Source organism: Pelophylax lessonae, assembly GCF_965119305.1.
Source record: "Pelophylax lessonae genome assembly, chromosome: 5".
Taxonomy (NCBI): domain Eukaryota; kingdom Metazoa; phylum Chordata; class Amphibia; order Anura; family Ranidae; genus Pelophylax; species Pelophylax lessonae.
The window spans coordinates 518,954,862-518,981,793 of NC_138772.1; the positions used below are offsets into that span (position 1 = coordinate 518,954,862).

General features: G+C 46.9%; 1 protein-coding gene across 1 annotated transcript in view; it reads right to left on the reverse strand.

Moving 5' to 3' along the window:
• The window catches only part of WASHC5 (WASH complex subunit 5), a 218,977-nt gene that overhangs the window by 22,596 nt on the left and 169,449 nt on the right, over positions 1-26,932 (reverse strand). Inside the window, exons 21-23 of the mRNA XM_082257375.1 lie at positions 13,492-13,594; positions 9,963-10,042; positions 5,536-5,639 (exon numbers count right to left, since the gene is read on the reverse strand). Of these exons, the coding sequence (XP_082113501.1) occupies positions 5,536-5,639; positions 9,963-10,042; positions 13,492-13,594 (287 nt within the window). The remainder of the gene's footprint in view (positions 1-5,535; positions 5,640-9,962; positions 10,043-13,491; positions 13,595-26,932) is intronic.

The window sequence follows — 26,932 nt, forward strand, 5'->3', positions numbered from 1 at the left end:
AGTCTGACTTCCCAAAAGATTCCGTAGCTGCCCTAATTGCCTGGAGCACATCCAAGGCATGCAAGGCAATTTGCCTTGAATGTTTAAGCCTGGAACACAGGGAAGGCAACACAATGTCTTCATTCAAATGAAAATCAGAGACAACCTTTTGAAGGAACGACAGACAGGGGCGAAGAACCACCTTATCTCTGTGAATCACCAGGTAAAGTGAACGACAGGATAACGCCACCAGTTCCGACACCCTGCGAGCAGAGATGTTAGCCACCAAAAAAGGCCACCTTCTGGGACAGCGTAAGCACAAGAATCTCCCGAAGATCCTCAAAGGGAGTATTCTGGAGGGTCGAAAGCACCAAATTGAGGTCCCAAGGTGGCAACCAAGACCGCACTGGAGGAACCAAATGTCGGACACCCTGAAGAAAGGTACGCATCAGGGAGTGTTTGGCCAAAGGTCATTGGAAAAAGCCCACCAAAGCCGACACCTGGCCCTTGATGATACTCAAGGCCAATTTCTGTTCAACCCCCTGTTGAAGGAAGGTCAAGATCCGAGCCACCGAGCAGCAGCGAGGGTGAACCCCAAGAGACTCACACCACACAATCCATGTCTTCCACATACGATGGTAGATCTTCCTAGGTTTTAACAGTGTAGGAATCACTGGCTCAGATAAACCTCTATTCTTCAGCACCTAGCATACAACAGCCAAGCCGTCAAAGTCAGCGACTGTAAAGAAGGATGGAAGATCAGTCCTTGGGACAGCAGATCCTTCCTGAGAGGAAGCTTCCAAGGAATGTCGGTGACCAGCCGCACCAGATCGGCGTACAAAGCCCGGCGAGGCCAGTTCGGAGCCACTAAGATGACCTGAATCCCTTCTTCCTCGATCCTGCGTAGAAGTCTTGGCAGAAACTTGAGAGGAGAGAAGGCGTACATCAAACGATACTGACCCCACAGGGCCACCAGCGAGAGCCACAAACCTCTGCACCTTTCTGTTGAGCCGAGATGCCAACAAATCCACCTCGGAGATGCCCCACCAGAGACACAACTGATGAAACACCCCTGGATGAAGGGACCTTTCCCCTTGGCCCAACGCCTGCCAGCTGAGGTAATCCGCTTGCCAGTTTTCATCTCTGGGAATATGTATGGCGGAGAGGGCTGTAACGAACCATTCTGCCCACCTTAGAATGCCGGATACCTCCAGAGCCGCCAGGACACTTTTTGTGCCCCCTTGGTAATTGACATAAGCCAAGGCTGTGGCACTGTCTGATTAAATGCACACTGGACATCCATGAAGACGATCCGTCCAATGGTCCAGGCACAGTCTGAGTTCCAAGACTTTAGTCGGTAGTCTAGACTCTTCTAGCATCCAGATCCCCTGAGCAGAATACTTGCCGAGGACGCCTCCCCAGCCAGACAGCCTGGCATCCGTGGTGACCACTGTCCAATACAAGAGGAGGAAGGATCTGCCCAGCCGAAGCGCCGGAGAATGAAGCCACCATATCAGGGACTCTTTCATTCCCTGACTCAGCCGGAGCCAATTGTCCAGAGACTGCAGTGTCTTGTCCCATTTGGCCAGAATCTCCCTTTGCAGGGATTTGGTATGGAACTGTGCAAACAGAACCGCCTCGAAGGTAGACACCATAAGGCCCAGCACCCACATGCAAGGATCACCGGAGGGATCACCATCTGCTGGACAGCAGGAGACAAATTTTAGCCTGCAATTTCTGGAGTTTGTCAAGAGGAAGGAGCACTCTGGCTAAGGCTGAGTCCAGAGTCAGGCCCAAATAGTCCAGCTTTGTGGATGGAACCAGCACAGACTTCTGAAAATTCAGAATCCAGCCGATTTCCTGCAGAGTTCGTATTGTGATCTCCAAGTTTTCCACCAGAGCAGTAGGAGACTCCGCTCGCAGAAGGAAATCGTCAAAGTAGCCAAGCACCATGATCCCCCGTTGGCAATAACAAAGCTAGCACCGGGGCTAACACTTTTGTGAAGACACGAGGAGTGGAGGGGAGACCAAAGGATAACGGCACAAACTGATAATGCTCCTCTCCCACGGCAAATCGGAAAAAGCGCTGGTGACTGGCACATATTGGAATGTGAAGGTAAGCATCCTTGATGTCGATAGAAGCAAGGAAACCCCCCTGACGCAGGGATGCCACCAGTGTGTGAATGGGCTCCATGCTGAACTTCTGCATCTGCACAAAGCAGTTCAGTGCCTAGAAGTCCAGGATTGGACTCATTTAGCCTTCCTTCCTGGGAACTGTAAACAGGTTTGAGTAAAAACCCTGAAAACATTCCGAAGTCGGAACCGGGACAATCACCCCTTGAAGTAACAGGTCTAGTACCGCCCCAAACAGACCCTGTATGCGGTCCGGAGACAGGTGCAAGTTAGAAGGAAAGAACAAGAGCAAAACTTGATCTTGTACCTGGACCGAATTACATTGTGGACCCACTTGTCTTGTACCAGGGAAGTCCGCGTGTCCAAAAAACAGCAATGACGTCCCCCCCCCCCCCCAACCCCGATACGGGTGAGGGCACACCTTCATGCTGAAGAAGCCTTGTCCGCAGGTCTGGAGATGGCAGGAGCCCCCACCAGGTACAACCCCCCACCCGCACAGCCGATCATTCGGTCGCCGGCGGCACACCTCTTTAGTCCCCTTTCGCCAGTATAACGCCCTTCCTCCACCCCAGGAGGTGGACCAGATCACCCAAACAGCCCCAGCATAAGTGGAGGGGGGGGGGGGCGGTAGGATGGGGGACAAATTAAAGGGGGGTGCCTGAGGGGAACCCAGGGGTCCAACTGTCCCAAGGAGGGACCCATGTCCACCCCAAAACCCTCCACGGGGAGGAGAGGGGACAGCTACTCGCCATACCAGAAACTGGGTGGGCACCGCTCCAGACAGAACCCCTCTCCATCGAAATGGGGGGCTATCGGGTAGGAGGAACGCTGCGACTTGGGCCGGGACCCCAGTCGTATGCGACCTCGTGAGGCGTTTAACTCGCAAGCCAGCCCCCATCCAGTGGGGCTATGTCGCGGCCCACCTAGCGCGGAGCTGAGGTCTGTGCGTGCTCGCTGGCCAGATTGGGGTGACCACTGGATCTAGATTATCCAGCCCGTCGCCCAATCTGGCAGTCGATTGAAGATCTCACAGGAAAAATCCAGCAAAAAAAATTTCTATCCAAAAAAGAAGAATGTTGCCAGGACCAGAGATCCCAGCAAGGAACTAGGTCCTTACACCTGACTAGGCAGAAAAAAAACTGAGTGTCTATAGCGGAGAGCGGGAGTATACCCCCTGGGACTGCCCATAGCGGAGAGCGGGAGTATACCCCCTGGGACTGCCCATAGTGGTAGCCAGACTTTTTTTCTGCCTAGTGTCCTACTCCTGTAGGGGGTAGTATAACCCAATGGTTAAGAATATCAGAGAGCTGTGTTTGTCAATGAACGAAAGAGAAAACTGTTTTTCTTTTTTTTAACTAGATTAGGTAGGTAGTTAGGGTTAAGGAGGTAAACATTGGCTGCCTACTTGTTTCTCCCAGCATGGGTTTACTTTAAAGTGGAATTAAACCCTAAAATGCTCCCAGTTTTTTCTATTTAGACTTTAGTTCCACTTTAAAATGGAACTAGACCCACAAATCTAAAGAGAAATGAAACCCTTCAAGCCCAGGAAGGTGCCATATTAGTCTCTCTTTGATTTGCAACCGCCATAGTGCTGCATAAGTAAACAGTTATGACACCAGCAATTTGATGGTTTGATAGGTCAGTTAAGAACACAAGCTAATGTGACAGTTAGCATTCCCAACATCCCTGTTAAAATTGATGGGTTTAGTTCTACCTTAAGCCCCCCCATTTACACTGGTGTGAATCGCTTGACAACACTCCGTGCCACACCGATTTAAAAAAGTAGTTCCTGCTCTATTTTTGGCGATTTCAGGTGCGACTTGAATAGACATGTAGCACTACTCCCATGGGAGCTGCTGGTTACAGATTCCCCTGGGTTACCCATAGCAACAACTTGACAATATAGCATATTCTAAGTGCTTGGCTCAGTCAGAAAACAGTCCAGGGGTTTGGGTTTTTGTTGTTTTATTGGTAAACTGGGATGGGAGAAGGGATGAGTGGGATACTGCAACTGAATAAACTATGCACAATTGCCAGGACTTCTGAATAAAGCTGAGTGCGGCAAGGCCGCTGCTTCACCTTGCCACTAAGTGAAGAAGAATTAGATGAACTGAACTGTACTGCACTGTGAATCGCTCTTCAGGGTCCTACTCGGCACCCCCTTTGTCCCTACTCTTCAGGGTTCTATAGGGCACCCCCTTTAATCTGACACTATGTGTGAGCTGACCCCTTGATCCTCTGTCTTCACTGGAGTGGTCCCCCTTCCTGGGCAGACCCTTTGGCAAGTCCCCTGGTACTTACGGACACTGTTTTTCTCAGAAGACTCTGCCAGCAGCTCCACTGGATCCTCTGCAGCTCAGCTCCACACCTGGTTCACTAGGCTGACTGCCTAAGACCACTTTCCTCATGCAACAAAAGGAGAGACCAGCTGTCAGCCTCCTCCTGGGACTCTTCTTCCCGCCAAAGATGCCCTGTCACATGTCCCCCTGGCTTTTATGAACAATCCCAGGATGCACTGCAAGAGTGCCCACCCACTGAGACTCCCACAAAAGCCAATGAGCCACTGGCTGGGTTTCCTCCACTGTCCAACAAGCTCCCTTATTGGATACAATACAGTGGGGGCACTCCCTCAGACCCAGTGAATCACACCTGGAAAAATGCAACAGGCAACCTAATAGATCAGGCTCCTATGATAAGCAGAAGGAGCATAAGATGCTTTTACCTAGCACCTACCTAGGAGGGTGCTACAGACATCTGTGCATAAAGTCGCACAGATGTCAGCCAAGTTGCACTGACATGTGGTTTTGAAATCGTGCGACTTCACTTGACATTGCACGATTTCAAAGCCGCATTCAGTGTGAACCAGGACTGTTTCCCAAAACAATTACATTCAAGGCATGGCGTGAATGACAACTGTCACAGTTGCCAGTGCGCTTATGTTAGCTCTCAAACGTCAAGTAACTGTCAAGCCATCAAATGGCTGGTGTCATAGCTGATCGCAATTACAGCATCATGTCAAATGCGGATCAAACGGGGGTTAAGATGGCGGCACTCCCTGGCTGTAAAGAGTAGGAGGGTTTTGCTTAAAGTGTTACTAAAGTCAGGGGACAAATGGTACATGCTCACTCCCGACCAGCGTGTCTATGGAGCCACACTTCACTGCATTTGATGTGTGAACAGCAGGAGGCTCCTGCTGCTGCTGCTAGAATGCTGTGTGCTGAGGAAGAAAGGGGAGAATAGATGCAGCCATGCACAGCGCTGATCTCTTCTCCCCTCTATTCCTCTTCACACAGGGAAGGAAGGGCACAAGTAATTCATTAAGGTTAAAAAACAATTTAGGTTTAGTATGACTTCAAATGACCGTAAGAGGTCAATCAGGTAAAGCCTAAAAACATAAAAATAAAATCTTTTTTCTTATCTTACTCATTGAAGTTCTCCAGAGCTGCAGCCAGGTGTTTGGAGTCAAACTTGCAGGAATAGTTTAACTCATTAGCAATCTTCTGCCGGAGAATCTGCATCTGACCGACCTGTAACACAAGAAATCCAAGGTCTGCCTAAATAGTGAAAGATGGATCTGTATTATTCTCATTCTGATGACATTTAGGGGGGATTTACTAAAACGTGAGCACTCAGAATCCGGTGCAGCTGTGCATGGTAGCCAATCAGCTTCTATCTTCAGCTTGTTCAATTAGGCTTTGGCAATAAAAGCTGGAAGCTGAATGTTTGTATGCAGACTTGCACTCTTATGCCCCATACACACGTGCAGATTATCTGCAGACTTCTGTCTGCAGACTTACCAAAACCATATAATATGAGGTCAAACCTAAACACTTTCCAATTTGTATGCAATCCGGCAGGCCCTTGCACTACATAGAAAAGGTAAGTCTGCAGACAAAAGTCTGCAGATAATCTGCACGTGTGTATGGGGCTTTAGGCCCCTTTCACACACTCCGTCTGCAGTCCGTTTTTCTCAGCGGGGGGGTCGATCCGCCTATCCCCCGCTGAGCAGGAGGATGACAGCTGTGTCAGTTCCCCATGCATCTCTATAGGGGAAATCGGATGGGAACGGACCGTCTGTCCATTCTCATCTGATCCCTCCGATCCTCTGGACGAATGGAAAATAGGGTTTCCATCTGTCCAGATTTGACGGATCGGATCGGATGTCAGCGGACATGTCTCCGCTGACATCCGATGCCCCATAGGGATGCATGGGGGGACCGAAAAAACGGACAGGCGGATCTGAAAGGTCCGCCTGTGTGAAAGAGCCCTTAAGTTTTAGTAAATAACCCCCACAGGAAGGATAGATGCAATTGATAGCAAAAATTCATAGGCTTTGTTTTTTTAAAGGCAGAAAACAACAGGAGCCAAGTAATTGGCCAGTATTCAGGAGCCCCCTAGTGGTGATTCATCAATTATTGGATTCATCATCGTTCTACAGTTTCTTGTCTCCTCCTGCAGTCCACTGATTGCTCTTCCATTTTAGTTTGGCTGGGGTGCCCTAGTCTGAGGAACCTGTCTCCTGAGGGGGTCCAGGGGCTTCTAGAACTGTACATGAGTTTATGCGGACATGTTGTTTCTTTTTAGAGCAATAGTTTTCTGATGAAGCAGAGGAGCGAAACATGTCGAAACCACAAATTAAACGAGAGGCAGCTGTTAAAATACCAATATTTGTAGAATTTAAAGCTGATCCCTGGGATAAGCAAATATGGTCTAAAGCAGGGATCTTCAAACTATGGCCCTCCAGTTGTTGAGGAACTACAATTCCCATCATGCCTAGGTCATGTCTGTGAATGTCAGAGTTTTACAATGCCTCATGGGATGTGTAGTTCCACAACAGCTGGAGGGCCGTAGATTGAGGATCCCTGGTCTAAAGAGATGGGGCATTTGTATTCTTGGTGTGTTTTGTGTATTTCTTCCAGATCTGTGCAGTAATCCAGTGTGAGACTTTCCCCCCTGTGCAGGAGGTTTGTGTAATAAAGACCGTTCACTGCTGCTCTCTCCCCTTGTGCAGGGTGACAGGTCTTGTCTCTTCCCCCTCCTGTAGTTTTCTGTAAACAGCCTGTATTGGATGGGGCTGCTGGGTCCCTCCTGCAGGTCTGCTCTCTACATAGGATACATACGATATTTGCAGTGTAATATCTGGGTTTGCAAGGCATTTGGTGCACACAAAGTTGATTTATATCCTTTGTGGTGTAGCACTACTCCCTTGGGAGCTGCTGGTTACGGGTTCCCCTGCGTTACCCTTAGCAACAACATGACAGTTCAGCATTTTTAAAGTGCTTGGCTCAGTCAGGAGTTTTAGTTTTTAGGAGTTTTGGTTTTCGTGGTTTTATTGAGAACTTGGATGGGAGAAGGGAATGAGTGGGATACTCCAACTTGTATAAACTATGGACAATTTCCTGGGATGACTATTTGTTGCTGAGTGCGGCAAGGCCTCTGCTTCACCTTGTCACTAGCGGTGAAGAAGTAGTTAATGGACTGTATAAGATAAACTGTACTATACTGCAGAACACTCTTCAGGGCCCTTCCTGGTACCCCCTTTGTTCCTATTCTTCAGGGGTCTATACACGGCACCCCCTTTACTGTATCACTCCCTGTTTGAGCTAGCTCCTTGATCCTCTGGCTTCGCTGGAGTGGTCCCCCTTCCTGGGCAGACCCTTTGGCAAATCTCCTGGTACTCACGGACACTGTTTTTCCCGAGAAACTCTGCCAGCAGCTCCACTGTTAGCACTCTGGATCTTCTGCAGCTCAGCTCCACACCTGGTTCACTAGGCCAACCGCCTAAGCCCACCTTCCTCTCATACAGCAGGAGGAGAGACAGCCATTCACCTTCTCCTGGGACTCTGCTTCCCGCCAAAGATGACCTGTCCCCTCAGGATTTATGGTCAATCCCAGGATGCATTGCAGGAATGCCCTCCCACTGGGACTGCCATAAAACCTGATGCGTCACTGGCTGGGTTTCCTCCACTGTCCAACAAGCTCCCTCATTGGATACAGTGGGGACACTCCCTCGGACCCTGTGAATCACACCTGGAGACATGCAACAGGCAACCTAATAGATCAGGCTCCCATGATAAGCAGAAGGAGCAATAAATGCATTTATCTAGCACCTACCTAACTAGGAGGGTGCTACAGTGGCTATTTATTTAAATGAAAGTTTGTGTCTCTGAATTTCAGCTTTAACCATTACAATGGTATGGACAGTTTTACGGGGCTGATCTGATCTGAATTACGAGTCTAAGCACCAAGCACTACCGGAATTTTTTTTTTTTTTTTAGGTCATGTGATCAAGCCCTAGCACTACAATGTTCGCAGCGCTGGTATTCTTTTCATTGGGTCATATCAAGTGCCAAGCACATGACCGGGCTCTCCTCCTCTCATGTCCCCCCACCCCCATTTACTGTATAAATTTGAACAGGGCTGGGTTTGCCTTTGAGTCCCAAACTAAAGAAAAGTGGAAGGCACATTCGTATATCACAGTTGTTGACAGTGTTGAGCACAGAGATGAACTACGTCAGTGAATTGCCGCTCCTTATTTGTCCAACCAGTGGAATAGGCATGTGTGTTTGATCAAGCATTCTTACTACATTCCAGGACTTAGCAGTGCTGTCTGGTAGGGGTGCTTGGATCACAATACAAAAGTATTGGTAGAGTTAGGGTCTGCAGATATTAGGGTGCCTTGCCGGGGCCTGCAGCTTACGCATGTCTTTGCAAATGTGTGCAACTAAACCCCAGTGTGACGATATTAACCGTCACTTGGAGTAAAAGACAGATACTTAATGATTTGGATTGCTTCAAATGGAGTCTGTATTTACACTTATGCTAATGTGTATTGAACATCAATGTCAGACAGGCTTTTCCTATTGTTTGTGTAATGAGGTGGGTTGTGTATTCTGTCCAGACAGCTAGATAATTAGTTCAGGTTAATTCGGTTTCTGTATACAATTTCATCTGCATAGGATAATGTAATCAGGCAACCCCTGACCTATGTGTAGTAATTTAATCAGGAGGGGGATGTGCTCATTTGTGTGTATAAACTGAGTGTGAAACTGTTTTAATAAAGGAGAAGGTTCCAAAACTTGTACAAGCTAAGTTGTTGGCTAGCTTTGTATGAGGGCAGCTGGGAAAATCTGGGATATATGTTCATGACTGCAAGGAAGCTGTATACTGACAGACATCGACATACACAGTGTGGGTCAGCGGTTCTGTTACACCCTGTTTTTAACGCATACTGTTAAGACAGGTTTATTCGATTGGTCGCTGGCTGGTTGGCAAGTAGTGACTGGAAACTCCTTGGCTTCTTCGACCTGCTTGGATCGCAAGACTGAGCAGAATATCAGATAAGCAATTCAGATCATTCACATCTCCTGTATGTATGTCATCTGTATGTAACAAATCAGTTATAAAAACTGACTTAAAGCGGAGTTCCACCCAAAAGTGGAACTTCCGCTTTAGGTGGTTCTAACCTCCGACATGCCACATTTGGCATGTCATTTTGGGGGGGGGGGGGGAGGGGGTAAGGGGGGCGGGTACCTAGTTTTGACAGGTACCCGCTCCCACTTCCGCTCGGAGTGCCGCGGCGCCCTTAGCGGAAGTTCTCCTCTCCCCCTTCCTCCCTGCAATCTTCTGGGACATGTCAGAGGTCCCAGAAGATTGCTGGCCAATCACAACGTGTAGCGCAACTCGCGCATGCGCAGTGCGTACCCGGCTGTGAAGGCGCAAACTGTCACAGCCGGGTGCCCACACCAGTGATGCCGGCGCCGCAGAGCAGAGAGGGAGAAGAGCGAGGCTTCGGGCAGCCGCACCGTTGGACGGGTGAGTGTGTGAGGCTGGAACTCCGCTATAATTACCTTCATTATTGAATCCAGATATGGAGTCCAGATCTTTGGGGTTTTGGCAATAGCAGATGAATATATTTTAGAAGAGTTGGCTGCAGAGAAACAGATATTATTGTTAGCGTTGCAATCAAAATTCACAAATCTAACTCACTCTTGAGCAAGGAAAGCTTGAATCGGATTAGGTATTATGGGCAGTACAGTGACACTTTCTTTTCACTGACTATTAAAGCAGAGGTCCAGGCAAACCCTAACTAACGCTAAATCTGCTCTGTGCCACATTTAGACCTAATTTATTTAACACTGTAAAGCAAAAATCACTGTACTTACCTATTCTGCAGCCAATCTGGTCTGGTCTCCAGCAACGGAAGCTCTGTGCAGGAGTGGACCGACAACGGCTTAGAAATGCCTGGGAAGTGATGCCACCCATAGAGTTGCTATGGGGCTTCCGTTGTCGGCTGCCTCTCCTGCACCCGCTTCCGAGCTGAAGCCACCGCTAACAGCTGATGCTGGGACCGGACGGGATCGGCTGCAGAATAGGCAAGTACAGTGATTTTTGCTTTACAGGGTTAGATAGATTAGGGTTAGAATGTGCCAGAGAGCAGGTTTAGGGTTAGTTAGGTTTTGCCTGGACTTATCCTTTAATGCAGGGGTCTTCAAACTATGGCCCTCCAGTTGTTTAGGAACTACAATTCCCATCATGCCTGTGCATGCCAGAGTTTTACAATGCCTCATGGGAGGTGTAGTTCCGTAACAGCTGGAGGGCCGTAGTTTGAGGATCCTGGCATGGATAAGATCCAGTAGTCTTCTTTCTCCAAATAATTGAGGCACAAATGACCACTTACGTACTTCATATCCACTTTATTATAATGTACACCTGTTTAGAACCATGTAGCACTCTACTTTGCGTAGAAAACAGTTGGAATACATATGGTATGGATTCAATAAACAGCTGAACAATTTTAGTTCATGCGGAGTTAGAAGGGACCTAAAATGTATCTTGCAGAGAACACCTAGAAATGTTAATTGTGTCTGAGCAGTACTCTAATGGCACTTTTCCACTGCAAGTACCGGCTCGGCTCTACTTGGCCCTGCTTGGCCCGGTTTGCTTTTTCACTTCTGGTACCGCATGGTACGGTGTTGGAACGTTTCGGTACGGTACGGTATGGTTTGCTTTTCCACTAAAGTAGTATTGAAGTTAAGTGGGTGGGATAACAACGGGGTGGGTGGGATTCTCTGACCAATCAGTGGCTAGTAGTGACTGCATGCAAAGGATTGTGGGATATGGTACCGGGTATGGTGCCTCTTGGAACCACAATCGAGTAGGTACTGTTTTTGAGAGCCGTACCGTTCGGTTCCATGCAGTGGAAAAGCGCCGCCGTACCGAACCGTTCCTACACTATACCATGCGGTACCAGCAGTGGAAAAGCACAAAAGCGAGCCAAACCATTCGGTTCCATGCAGTGGAAAAGCGCCATAAGGCTGGGATCATACATATGCGGCTGTGCTTTCAGAGTGGCAGTCCGGTGTGTTTCTGTTCACCTGTTCAGGTGCAAATTTTTACCTGAAACCGCAACCAAATTGGACCCAAAAATCACACAGGACCGTGTGTGAACTGGCTGCATTGAAAGCTGTTCACATGTTATGCGAATTGGATGCGGTTAAAAATGCATCCAATTTGCATATGTGTGAGTCTTGCCTTAAACATCTGCAGTGCGCTTTCTGTGTCTTGGCACTCCTATTCTGTAGCCTTTTAAAGTTGTATACCTGCATGTGGGATTATCTAAAGCACTGCTGCCTGACTGCTAATTTCACCAGATTTAGAGTAAGAATTGTTGATGTCACCACTGTTCTGTTCACTGTTCTCTTTGCAGGAGAGGAAGCTTTAGCCAATGACCTGCAGTACATTAAATCTCCCAATTTGCGTAATTTTTACTGTGTATCTGTGCTTTATCCACCTCCCCTGCTACTTACTGATTGTTACTGCACCAATGATCAAATCATCACCAGTCGTCAGGCAGCAGCTGTGAGGTAAGCAAGCAAAGGCTTGCTTCTCTAGCAAGATGGCGGCCTCCACACAGAGACAGATATGTTGGCCACACATGTATGCTGCAAGCCTTGTTTCAACTATTGCTGTGTACTACATTTTTCTGGATGTCACAGTAAAAATTGAGATTTGTCAGACCAGGCAACTCTTTCCTGTCTCCAATTGTCCACTTTTGGTAATTCAAAAGGAGGGTCTCCATATCTCCATTTTCCTGTTCCTAGCTCACAGGAATCTGAAATTTGCCAATCTCCCTGACTTTGAACACTAAAAAGTCAACAGTATCTGAGATGATGAAACTCTTTTAGGCCTAACAATCATTCCATAGTTAAAGTCACTCTGATCATGTGGATTCCCATTTATGTATTCACATGCATTCTCGTGACTCAAAGCTATTTTGCTATAAAAGTTGTACTCAATACAGCAGCCGCTGACGACCGTGTAATGTACATTTACTGCAGCAAGTCGGCTCTATTGCGCAAAATCACGTACCTGTACGTAATTTTGTGCAATAGCCTCTAGGTGGCACGTGCGCGGCACGGGGGACCTGATTGTGTACTGATTGAAGCGGGGGGGGGGGGGGTATCGGGGGGAGCCAATCAGCGGGTTCAGCCGCCGGCCACCCACGATTGTTCACGGAAGAGGCAGAGCGGCGGCCTGCCTTTGTAAACAAGGCAGATCGCTGTTTTGACTGGGGAGGAGATGGAGATCTTGTGTTTCTGCTAAGCAGGATCACAGATCTCTGTCTTCCCCCAGTCAGAGAAGTTCCCCCACACAGCTACACCCCATAGGCACATATTTAACCTTTTGATCGCCCCTGATGTTAACCCCTTCCCTGACAGTGTCATTAGTACAGTAACAGTACATTTTTTTTAGCACCGATCACTGTATTGGTGTCACTGGTCCCCAAAAAAGTGTCAAGTGTGTCAGTTAGGTGTCCGATTTGTCTGCCGCAATCCCGCTATAAGTCGCTGATTGCCACCATTACTAGTAAAAAAAAAAAAATGCCATAAAAATATCCCATTGTTTGTAGACTTTATAACTTTTGCGCAAACCAATCAATTTACACTCATTGGGATTTTTTTTTTACCAAACATATGTAGCGGAATACATATTGGCCTAAATTGTTGAAGAAATTTGATTATTTACATTTTTTTATTGGATACGTTTTAAAGCCGAATGTAAAAAAATGTTTTTTTTTTGGACGCTCTTTTTTTGTTTATAGTGCAAAAAATAAAAACCACAGAGGTGATCAAATACCACCAAAAGAAAGCTCTATTTGTAGGAAAAAAAAGAACATCAATTTTATTAGGGTACAGCGTTGCACGGCCCAATTGTCAGTTAAAATATCACAGTGTCATACAGCAAAAAATGGCCTGGTCATTAGGGGGGTAAACCTTCTGGGGCTGAAGTGGTTAAGAGAGGTTTGAATCCTTGATAGTTTCTGCTGGCTAACGCAACTCATTTGGTCAACCATGACCTGTATATACAGTCACTTACCTATAATCCCTTTTAGCGGACTGACCACCTTCTGCAGAGCTCTCAGGGTTTCCTGGACTGTTTTATCCCTTAGGATCATCCGCTGATACAGTCTGAGAAAGTTCTGCACAAACAGTTAGGAATTCTCATCAGATGTAGGTTGGGAAATATTGATACCTGTGCTTACAAACAATAACAGTTATGGAGATCTATAATAATAGAGAATCGTTTAGCTAGGACCTGGTTAAAAGTTCTGCACTTAAAGTGCATTTTTTTCTCTTTTTTAGTGCATTTCTACTGTGCAACATTTTTAGATAATCTGAAAGAAAAACTAAGCTTTCCATGCAGGGAAGCCATTCACCTCACCCTCGCTCCCTGAAAGCTCCTGACTCACCCGCACCCTGCAATTAAATTGGCTGTATTGGTGACCAGGGGGCAGCAGTGAAGATACTCCACAGGTGACAGTGCTCAGCCTAATGATTGGCTGCTAGGCCTAAACACTGTCAAAGGGGAGCAGGTCATGTGCTCCCCCATGCTAGGAAATGCCAAGTATTCTCGCTGGCCTTAGAGGAGTAAGAGGTGATAGGGGAGTGCAGGTAAGTGGAGTATAAGGGGCTCAGTTATGGTCCTGTCTCTGACACCCTGTGAATGGACAGCTAAAATAGAAACAGCAACTGATAGGCTCACCTGTCACTCTGCTCTCTCCTCCTATTAGCATGCGCCTATCACTGCAGCACAACTAGCCGACACTTTGTGCTACTTCCTCCTCTCCCATGCAGCTCTGCTGTACAGGAGCTGCAGGAGGCTAAAAACCAAGTCAAGCCCAGGCACTTACATTACAAGACACATTTATTGGTATTGTCATTAATATGCACTTAAAGCGGAGTTCCACCCTGGGAAAGCTTTTTTTAATAAAAATACCCCCGGGACAGTCAGGGCTAGTACATTCCACAATGGCTAGCCTCTGATCTGTCCCGGGTTGCACTTACCTTTTAGAAGAAATACTTACCTTGAAAAAGTATTGTCCAGCGCTGCCATCTCAGGTGTGGGCAGCTTGAAGCCAGCGCGATCCTCTTCTGTGTCCTCTTCCGTCTTCTTCGGTCCCACTATGCACTGCACCGGCCCCGCCGTCACTTCCGGTGCTGCAGCGTCATCCCTGCACAGCTTCTGGGCATGCCCAGAAGCTGTTTAGCAAGGTATGACGGCGCCTGCACCGGAACTGACATCGGGGCCGGTGCAGGCGCATTGATTCCTGGGAGCGATGACATTCAGCTCCCAGGAATCATTGCAAGCCAGGAAGTGACGAATCACCGTGGCCGCCGAGGGGAGGAAGAGGAAGTAAGGTAAGTATATTTTCTTCTAAACCAGGTAAGTAAAAAAAAAAAACAATTGCGATTATCCATTTGTTTTTCAGGTGACCCCGGGCATAAAGATGGAGGTAAGTTTAATTTTAGGGTGGAACTCCGCTTTAAAGCAGCTCTTAAGTAATTATTTCATCTTTCCATTTATTACATCCTCTGCACTTGTTGTTTTAACTATAGATAGTAAAAAAAAAATAATTTCTGCCAGTAAATACCTTATACAGCCCACTTTCCTCTTTCTTGCCTGGTCATTAGCCTAGGCCAGTGATGGTGAACCTTGGCACCCCAGACGTTTTGTAACTACATTTCCCATGATGCTCATGCACTCTGCAGTGTAGTTGAGCATCATGGAAAGTGTATTTCCAAAACATCTGGGGTGCCAAGGTTCACCATCACTGGCCTAGGCTTATGATATCATGTGCAGCTCTCGCTCTCACTCTCGTGAGAGTTCGCCAGCAAAGAAGGAAGAGGGGATGAGTCATAGGAAGGCCAAAGAGAATTGGAGGGGGCTGGATGAGGGCGACGATAACAGAAGACTGCAGAGATCCATGAGTATTCATCAAGAGAGGAGAAAGGTTTCAGGCACGCAGTGGTGTGAGTATGTATGTATGTCTGTGTGTCTGTATATATGTGTAGGTGTGTGTCTGTATATATCTGTATGATGGCCTTTTTTTCTCAGAGAATATGTGCAGGAACTCGCCCTCCCCCAGTCAACTCCCTGCCCCTGACCCCACCCCCTCCTGCGCCCAATCGCACCATCGCTTGGGGAAGAGAAGTAAAATGATGCCAACTAATGGGTGTGGTCAAGGCTTAGAACTGCGTTTCGCACATAATTAAATGTTCAGGAAAGTGCTGAGGAGTGTTTATCACACAGTGTGCAGAAAAAAAATTAGCATCCCCATCCACAGCTCACCTTCTCTCCTTCCGTCTAAAGCTCACCTTCTACTACCCCCATCCACAGCTTGTCTTCCACCTATCCACAGCTCACCTTCCCTCAATCCATAGGTCATCCTCTTCTCTCCAATCCATAGGTCATCCTCCTCCCCTGCCCGTCCACAGCTCACCCTCTTCCCCCATCTGAACCTCACTGTCTCCCAAACCCCCCCCCCCCCCATCCAAAGATTACCCTCTACCCCATCCACAGCTCACCTTCTCTCCCTCCATCCACAGCTCATTCTCTCCCTCCATCCACAGCTCACCTTCTCTCCTTCCGTCCAAAGCTCACCTTCTACTACCCCCATCCACAGCTTGTCTTCCACCTATCCACAGCTCACCTTCCCTCAATCCATAGGTCATCCTCTTCTCTCCAATCCATAGGTCATCCTCCTCCCCTGCCCGTCCACAGCTCACCCTCTTCCCCCATCTGAACCTCACTGTCTCCCAAACCCCCCCCCCCATCCAAAGATTACCCTCTACCCCATCCACAGCTCACCTTCTCTCCCTCCATCCACAGCTCATTCTCTCCCTCCATCCACAGCTCACCTTCTCTCCTTCCGTCCAAAGCTCACCTTCTACTACCCCCATCCACAGCTTGTCTTCCACCTATCCACAGCTCACCTTCCCTCCATCCACAGCTCACCTTCTCTCCCTCCCCATCTACAGGTCACCTTCTCCCCCCGCCCCCGCCCCCTGTGTCCACAGCTCACCATCTCTTTCTCTGCCCCCTCCCAGCTCACCTTTCCACCCTCCTTCTCTACCCCACATTCCACAGTTTACCTTAGCATATGACCCCCCCCCCCCATCCGCAACTCACTTTTTTACACTCTGTCAACAAGTCACATCGGCACCCCCACCCACAGATTATCTCTCCGCCCCTCCACATTTTACTTCTGCACCCCTATCTACAGCTCCCCTTAACACATAGCTATTAAAATCCAATCTCTCACCTCTGCACCCCCAGCTCCAACTGTGCAGTCTCCTCTGTGCAGCCTCACCTTTCAGATCAGTGTAGCACAGAGACAAGGAGGACTTTCAGAGCGCTTTACATGGCTCAATGCTACACTGATCTGACAGGCAGCAGCCAGGGACAGAAGCTGCCTCTGGAAGCCCCTAATTAAAAAAACTTTACTGTTTCGGCATCTGGATCCTGGACACCTACTAACAGGTGTGGGGAGTGCAGGGCCGGCGCCAACATAAGGCAGCCGCCTGAGGGCGCCAGGAGAAGGGGGCGCTAGAGCGAGGGCTTCTCCCCCCTGCTCCATTTACCTCCCTCAGCACAGCAGTGAACTTCAGAGCTGCCTCCACCCATTTCCATCTGCTCCCCCATCCCCTCCTCCTCTCCCTGGCTGTTTGTTTCTCTCCCTCCAGCTATTGCTACGATTTCCTGTTTTAACCCCTCCCTCTCCAATAAAATTAACCCCTTCCCTGCCAGTGTAATTTTACAGTAACAGTGCATATATATATATATATATATATATATATATATATAGCACTGATTACTGTAGTAATGTCACTGGTACCCCCAAAAGTGTCAAAAATGTCAGTCAAGGGTCCGATCTGTCCGCCGCAATGTCGCAGTCCCGAAAAAAAAAAAAATTGCAGATCGCCGACATTACGCATTCAAAAAAAAAAACCACCAAAAATGACAGAAATCTTTCCCTTTGTTAGTAAACGCAATAACTTTTGTGCAAACCAATCAAAATACGCTTATTGTGATTTTTTTTACCAAACATAAGTAGCAGAAAACAAATTGGCCAAAAATTTAAAAAAAATTTTGATTTTTACATTTTTTTGGGGGGGGAAATTCATATAAAAAAATGTGAAAAATATTTGTTATTTTTTCAAAATTTACGCTATTTTTTTGTTTATAGCGCAAAAAGTAAAAATCGCACAGGTGATCAAATACCACCAAAAGAAAGCTCTGTTTGTGGGAAAAAAGGACGTAAATTTTGTTTGGTTATGGCGTCGCACGACCGCGCAATTGTCAGTTAAAGTCGCACAGTGCCGAATCGCAAAAAGTGGCCTGGACGTAAGACAGCAAAACCCTCCGGTGGTAAAGTGGTTAACAGACATTTTCCTGAGAAAGTCCTAGGTTGTATTTAGTTGAGCCTAAAGGAGTATCCCAGTCATTCCCTTCTCCCATCCCCTGAAACTACAATAAAAACACAAAACAAAGATGGCGGAGTTGTCAATGTATCAGTTCCCACACCCAGGGCCTCAGCTCACATGGGGTGGAGAGGAAACCGGTATCAATGGCAGACCCATCTCAGGCCACAGGCCTGGAAACCTTGGTACACAGGTATAATAGTTTTTCCCGAAATCGGTCTTTCCACGCTCCATCCAGTCCAGTACCAACCACAGGAAACTGCATATATGCAAAAAATAAATCACGATATAGTGCATTACCAAGCCAACTAAACAATTTGTCTCTTTAGCCTAGTAAAGTTTGCTGTTAGTACAGTACTTTAACCACTTGCTGACTGCTCACAGTATATTTACTGCGGCAGTCAGCCCCTCACAGGCAGAGCGACGTAGTACTATGTCGCTAGCCTGTGAGGGCTCTGGGGAGCAGGCGCGCTCCTGCGCGGTCACGGACCCTCCCCGCACGTGTGACCGGCGGACCCGATGTCCGCCGGTCACTCGGCGATCGTCGGTGGAGAGGGAGAAAGACAGGCGGCTGATGTAAACAAGCCGCCTGTCATTCTCCCCGGTGTAGAAATCGTGATTATACGGTTCTACTATGTAGGACCGTTGATCATTGTTCCTACACCTCAAGCCACAGCCAATCACAGTTAGAATCACGCCCTAGGGACACACACCACCCCTCCCTCTCAAAAAAAGTTAACCCCTTCACTGCCAGTGTAATTTTACAGTAACAGTACATGTTTATAGCACTGATTACTGTAGAAATGTCACTGGTAACCCCAAAAGTGTCAAAAATGTCAGTCAAGGGTCCGATCTGTCCGCTGCAATGTCGCAGTACCGCAAAAAAAAAAAAAAAAAAAAAAAAAATCGCAGATCGCCGCCATTACGCGTTAAAAAAAAAAACAACAAAAATGACAAAAATCTTTCCCTTTGTTAGTAAACGCGATAACTTTTGCGCAAACCAATCAAAATACGCTTTTTGCGATTTTTTTTACCAAACATATGTAGCATAAAACAAATTGGCCGAAAATATTAAAAAATTTTGATTTTTACATTTTTTTTGGGGAATTTCATATAAAAAAAAAAAATGTGAAAAATATTGTTATTTTTGCAAAATCATCGCTCTTTTTTTGTTTATAGCGCATGATCAAAAAATCGCACAGGTGATCAAATACCACCAAGAGAAAGCTCTGTTTGTGGAAAAAAAAGGACGTCAAATTAGTTTAGGTACAGCGTCGCACGACCGTGCAATGGTCCGTTAAATTCATGCAGTGCCGAATCGCAAAATAGGCCCTGGTCGGAATGGGGGTAAAATCTTCCGGGGCTTAAGTGGTTAATAAAGCAGCACAGTTTCTCCTGCTAATGCACCATAGAGTGATTTATTCTTTGCATATAAGAAGTTTCCTGTGGTTGGTATTGGACTGGACGGAGTGGCAAAAGGCCACTTTTGGGAGAAAGCTATTATACCTGCATTGTCTCTTTTTCAAGTGAAGTGGCTGCAAATATCTGGCAGATAACAAGCACACATGACCTCATATGTTTACCAAGTCATACTTTTTGGTAAGCAGATGGTATGCGATTTGTCTTGGTGATGTTACACTGAAGTCGGTGCAAACAGCTTGCAGTGGATCTGCACAAGTTTATCACAGCACAATATTATTGGACTTTTTGTATGAAATGCATATCATTTTTTGCACTAGCACTTTGGAATGTACAGTATCTCACAAAAGTGAGTACCCCCCTCACGTGTTTGTAAATATTGTATTATATTTTTTCATGTGACAACACTGAAGAAATTACACTTTGCTACAATGTAAAGCAGTGAGTGTACAGCTTGTATAACAGTGTAAATTTGCTGTCCCCTCAAAATAACTCAACACACAGCCATTAATGACTAAACCGCTGGCAACAAAAGTGAGTACACCCCTAAGTGTTCAACATGGCACCTCATGGCAAAGAACTCTCTGAGGATCTGAAAAAAAGAATTGTTGCTCTACATAAAGATGGCCTAGGCTATAGGAAGATTGCCAAGACCCTGAAACTGAGCTGCAGTATGGTGTCCAAGACCATAAAGCGGTTTAACAGGACAGGTTCCACTCAGAACAGGCCTCGCCATGGTCGACCAAAGAAGTTGAGTGCACGTGCTCAGCATCATATCCAGAGGTTGTCTTTAAGAAATAGATGTAGGAGTGCTGCCAGCATTGCTGCAGAGGTTAAAGGGGTGGGGGGTCAGCCTGTCAGTGCTCAGACCATACGCCGCACACTGCATCAAATTGGTCTGCATGGCTGTCGTCCCAGAAGGAAACCTCTTCCAAAGATGATGCACAAGGAAGTTTGCTGAAGACAAGCAGACTAAGGACATGGATTACTGGAACCATGTCCTGTGGTCTGATGAGACCAAGATAAACTTATTTGGTTCAGATGGTGTCAAGCGTGTGTGGTGGCAATCAGGGGAGGAGTACAAAGACAAGTGTGTCTTGCCTACAGTCAAGCATAGTGGTGGGAGTGTCATGGTCTGCAGCTGCATGAGTGCTGCCGGCACTGGGGAGCTACAGTCCATTGAGGGAACCATTAATGCCAACATGTACTGTGACATACTGAAGCAGAGCATGATCCCCTCCCTTCGGAGACTGGGCCGCAGAGCAGTATTCCAACATAAGGACCCCAAACACACCTCCAAGACGACCAATGCCTTGCCAAAGAAGCTGAGGGTAAAGGTGATGGACTGGCCAAGCATGTCTCCAGACCTAAACCCTATTGAGCATCTGTGGGGCATCCTCATACGGAAGGTGGAGGAGCGCAAGGTCTCTAACATCCACCAGCTCTGTGATGTCGTAATGGAGGAGAGGAAGAGGACTCCAGTGGCAACCTGTGAAGCTCTGGTGAACTCCATACCCAAAAGGGTTAAGGCAATGCTGGAAAATAATGGTGGCCACACAAAATATTGACACGTTAAGGCCCAATGTCAACATTTTCACTTAGGGGTGTACTCACTTTTGTTGCCAGCAGTTTAGACATTAATGGCTGTGTGTTGAGTTATTTTGAAGGGACAGCAAATTTCCACTGTTATACAAGCTGTACACTCACTACTTTACATTGTAGCAAAGTGTCATTTCTTCAGTGTTGTCACATGAAAAGATAATAATAAAACATTTCCAAAAATGTGAGGGGTGTACTTACTTTAGTGAGATACTGTGTGTATATATATATCTATATATATATATATATATATAATTCTCTATCTATCACATTGCACTTTGTTGTGGTTCACACATATATGATGGATGTTCTTTCTTTGCACATAAGGGTTTGCTTATGGAAGATATTTTGTATCACTGCTATTTAGCATATTTGACAGCACTTTGATAGCATTGATAACTAGAAAACGTACAATTTCTGGGGAAATTGTGTGAAGTGTTCTTGCCGTGTGTTTGGGGGGTGTGTGTGTGGGGGGGGGTATGTGTGTGGGGGGGGTGTGGTGTGTGTGTGGGGTGTGTGTGTGTGGGGGGTGTGTGTGTATGTGGGGTGTGTGTGTGGGGTGTGTGTGGTGTGTGGTGTGTGTGTAGGGTGTGTGTGTGTGGTGTGTGGTGTGTGGTGTGTGTGTAGGGTGTGTGTGGGGTGTGTGTGTGTGTGTTGTGTGTGTGGGGGGTGTGCGTGGTGTGTGTGGGGGGTGTGCGGGGGGTGTGTGCGGGGGGTGTGTGTGTGGTGTGTGTGTGTGGTGTGTGTGTGTTTGGGGTGTGTGCGTGGTGTGTGTGTAGGGTGTGTGTGTGTGTAGGGTGTGTGTGTGTTGTGTGTGTGTGTGTGTGTGTAGGGTGTGTGTGTGTGTAGGGTGTGTGTGTGTAGGGTGTGTGTGTGTAGGGTGTGTGTGTGTTGTGTGTGTGGGGTGTGTTGTGTGTGTGGGGTGTGTGCGTGGTGTGTGTGTGGGGGGTGTGCGTGGTGTGTGGTGTGGTGTGTGTGTGTGGGGTGTGTGTGTGTGGTGTGTAGGGTGTGTGTGTGTGTGTGGTGTGTGGGGTGTGTGTGTGTGGGCATGATGTGTGTGTGTGTGGGGTGTGTGTGTGTGGGGTGTGTGTGTGTGGGGTGTGTGTGGGGTGTGTGTAGGGTGTGTGTGTGTAGGGTGTGTGTGTAGGGTGTGTGTGGGGTGTGTGTGTGTGTAGGGTGTGTGTGTGTAGGGTGTGTGTGTGGTGTGTGTGTGTGTGTGTGTGTGGTGTGGTGTGTGTGTGTGGGGTGTGTGTGTGTGTGGGGTGTGTGTGGGGTGTGTGTAGGGTGTGTGTGTGGTGTGTGTGGGGTGTGTGTAGGGTGTGTGTGTGTGGTGTGTGTGGGGTGTGTGGGGGGTGTGTGTGTGGGGTGTGTGGGGGGTGTGATGTGGAGCGTGTGGTGTGTGAGGGGAGGGGTGTGTGATGTGTGTGTGGGGTGTGATGTGTGTGTGGGGGGGTGTGTGGTGTCTTTGGGGGGTGTGTGTGGGTGAGTGGCAGCAGTTAAGAAATGTTGGCAATTGGAAACAAACTATAAATCCTGCAGTGAAGAGCTTTATATTGTGAGAATCACAGGACCCAGACCTACATTTTGATGCATAGAAAGTCTCTGAAATATAAAAATGAAGTCGCAGTTTAGAAATTTCCCTTCAGATTTGAGTGTCTGGAGTGGAGTTTCAATGAATGTCAATGGGCGGTGTGAGTTGACAAATGGTCATATTGTGAAAACTATCAGGACTGTGGCTCAGCCGTGGACATTTTTAGTGGCTCCAGGGATAGTTGAAGGATTTGATATAAGATTTGTGTCGGTGAAATGAGGGGGGGGGGGTGACAGTTTAGAAATCATGTCCTGATTTTTCAGCTCCCACTCTAATATTGAACATTCCGCCATTCATTTCTATGGGACCAATTTCGCCACAAAAACGCCGATATTTCATGAACCATTCAGTGAAACGTTCCACAAAGAAATAGCCCACCAATCAGGAACAATCCGCACATTTCGGTATATTACTGTCTATGTAGTGTAAAAACTGTGGGAGGAGTTAGGGTGGTAAATTTGGCGATAATAATAAGAATATATATGTCAGATAACAGTAAGTGGTGTTGGCAGGCATGAACACTTAATAAAAAAAAAAAAAAAAAAAAAACCACTAATCCCATCAGATGACAGTTGGAACTGACAAAGTTCGTAAAGTTACAAAAAAAAAAAAAAAACTGTTATGTGACATGTGATCTCAACGTGGCAGTCGGAGTGGGCGGGGCCAAAGAGGGTATATAAGGGAGAGGAAGACACCATTTAGAACAAAACACAGTTGGCAGTTGAAGAGAAAGGACCTATAGGAAATTTCTATTCAGTTGACCAGTGAATTTCGCTGTGTTTTTTTTTTTAATTCGGAGTCATTTTAAAATTGTGAAAATGACCACCCGAGGGCAGAACCTTAGCCAAATGGCCGTGACCTATGAACAACACGGCCAGCAGAAGACTGCCATTATTGCGCAGCTAATATCGGAGGTTAGCCTCCAAAATCAGGAGAAGGAGAAGATGGAGACCAGGATCACAGACCTGGAGAACCTAGCCAGAAATGTCATCTCTGAATTGAAGAACCTGCATCTGGAGAACGCAGAGCTGCAAAAACAGCTGGAAGAAGAAAAGCAGCTGCAGCTCGAGGCGCAGAATAAGATGCAGGCTGACATTGTGCAGCTGCAGGCGGAGAAGGAGAAGATGCGGATGCACTGCACAAATCTGCAACAAGACATGGACACACAAAAAAAGGGGCAGGTGGACATTGAGAAGCTGAAGAAAGAGATAAAAGAGCAGCTCATACAGGAAATAAAACAGACGGAGATTAAAGTTCCCAGTCCACCAACACAGCCACCATCATCACCATTTAGACGTGTGTACAGGGGGGGATCCTCAGAGGATTCCCAGAGGATCCAAGCTTTGGAAAAGAAGCAGCAAGACCTGGAACAGGAATTAAACAGCCTGAAGTTAGAAAAAATGAAGGAAAAGAAAATCTATGATGACCGCATGCAGGCAGCGGAGGAGAATTACCAACAATACAAAGATGCTATTCTCAAGAGGCTGGAAGACATGGAAAACAACATGAAAGTGCACATCGATCAAAACGCTAAAGACAGAGAAGCCCTTGCTGAAAAATTGGATCGAAAAACCTTTGATTCTTCCAATGAGCAATTCAGCAAGATGCTTGAACTTCTGGCTGAAAAAATCAGATGCCAGGATGAAAAATGGACGGAAGTAATGGAAAAGAACAAGGAAGAAATGAAAACTGAATTGGACAAAATGAAAACTAAATTGGACAAAATAGTGGTATACATAAAGGAGATGGAGAATGGGTGGAGGAAAACCCTCAAGAAACTGATGGAGCCCCCACCACCGGATGAAGCTTGTGCTACAACGATTCATTGTCTGTCTTGCAAACGAGATGTAAAAGGAACAACAGAAAATGCTACGAACGTCCCAAGGCTCCCACCTTTCCCAAATTCTCCATTAAATCCAGAAAAAGCACCAATCATTGCAGGGCAGCAAGCAAGATTAACCGAACGGCAATGCCGGCTCCAAACCAATGGCACCCTGCAGAGGCGGTTTATGGCTCATACAAAGGGCACCACGATTCCAACTAAGAGTAAAGATGTGCCGTCCCCAGTAAACAATCGTAAATAGAAACAGTGACTTCCTCATGTTGGTTGTTCAAACCAGCATATAGGTCTAGAAGAAATAGTGATGTATATAGTGTAGGACATTACTGGGGGGTAATGCACTGCACCTTACATTACAGGGGTGGGCACAAAACAGCACAGCCCGACATTACTGGAGGAATACAGCACAGCCCGACATTACTGGAGGAATACAGCACAGCCCGACATTACTGGAGGAATACAGCACAGCCCGACATTACTGGAGGAATACAGCACAGCCCGACATTACTGGAGGAATACAGCACAGCCCTACATTACTGGAGGAATACAGCACAGCCCGACATTACTGGAGGAATACAGCACATTACAATACTGGGGGCACAGCAGAGCACTGTACATTTCTGGCGGGGACACAGCACAGTGCAGTACATTACTGGGGGGGTAATGCACTGCACCTTACATCACTGAGGGAGCACAGCAGAGCACCTTACATTGCCTTCCTCTGAATGTTCATGCAGCCAGCGATTGTCTGTGGCTATCACTGCTGGACGCACACAAAGTGCACTGCGTGGACACGAATAGCTGCGACCCGCCACCTCCTTGTGATTAAAATGTACAGGCTCAGCAGCCCACAGCTAGCCACTCACAGACTGTAAAAACAGCTGCAGAAATCAGAAAATTCTTGCCGCTGCTATTTGCACTAGAAAAATAATTTCTGCAAATATAGTCTAAGGGGGTCAAGAAGGAATTTTTTCCCTATTGGAGCAAATTGGACCATGCTTTAGTAGGGTTTTTGCCTTCTTCTGGATCAACACTAATGAATGTTGATCCAGGGAGTATCCGATCGCCCATCTCATAGTTAGACAGGTTGAAAAAGGACAGCAGTCCATCTAGTTCAACCAAAACAAACAAAACAAAACAATATACAAACAAAAAATGAATTGATAAAATGTGATTTTTTTTCCAAAATGGTCGGTCTTATTTGTTTATAACGCAAAAAATAAAAACCGCAGAGGTGATCAAATACCACTAAAAGAAAGCTCTAAAATCCATTTCTCTGATGCTCATTGACAGACACAGCTCCTCCCATTCTTGACCATTGGGTTATACTGCCCCCTACAGGAGTAGGACACTAGGCAGAAAACCTCTGGCTATACCCATGTCATAGGTGTGCGCAGCGTATTGCATTAGGGTGTGCACCCCAAAGCTCAAACACATATCCGTGTGTATATACTTATGGTGTCAGTAGGTTAGAGATCAGTGTCTGTAATTTGCGCTAAAAGCAGCTGCAGCTCGAGGCGCAGAATAAGATGCAGGCTGACATTGTGCAGCTGCAGGCGGAGAAGGAGAAGATGCAGATGCACTGCACAAATCTGCAACAAGACCTGGACACACAAAAAAAGGAGCAGGTGGACATTGAGAAGCTGAAGAAAGAGATAAAAGAGCAGCTCATACAGGAAATAAAACAGACGGAGATTAAAGTTCCCAGTCCACCAACACAGCCACCATCATCACCATTTAGACGTGTGTACAGGGGGGGATCCTCAGAGGATCCAAGCTTTGGAAAAGAAGCAGCAAGACCTGGAACAGGAATTAAACAGCCTGAAGTTAGAAAAAATGAAGGAAAAGAAAATCTATGATGACCGCATGCAGGCAGCGGAGGAGAATTACCAACAATACAAAGATGCTATTCTCAAGAGGCTGGAAGACATGGAAAACAACATGAAAGTGCACATCGATTCCAAATGCTAAAGACAGAGAAGCCCTTGCTGAAAAATTGGATCGAAGAACCTTTGATTCTTCCAATGAGCAATTCCGCCTGATGCTTGAACTTCTGGCTGAAAAAATCAGATGCCAGGATGAAAAATGGACGGAAGTAATGGAAAATAATTTTTTCAAATTCAAATTCAAAAAAAAAAAAAAACAAAAAAAAAAAAAAGGCTCCATAGCTCAGGGGTTAGAGCACTGGTCTTGTAAACCAGGGGTCGCGAGTTCAAATCTCGCTGGGGCCTCCCTGCAAGTGTTGCCGACTGTATCTCAAAAACCAAAACCATTAAGAACAAAACCATTAAAACATGGGGTGTCAGGAGGGCACACACTGGGGTGGGGGGGTTGGGAGGGCATACCATGGGGTGTCAGGAGAGAACACACTGAGGGGGGAGGTGTTGGGAGGGCATACTATGGGGTATCAGGAGGGCACACACTGGGGGGGCTGGGAGGACATACCATGGGGTGTTAGGAGGGCACACATTGGGGGGAGGTGTTGGGAGAGCATTCCATGGGGTATCAGGAGGGCACACACCAGGGGGTATTCACAATGCTTTATTGAGCTAAATGAAAAGGACATGCATTTCCATCTGTCAGCTAACAGCACCTCTATGCTAAGCT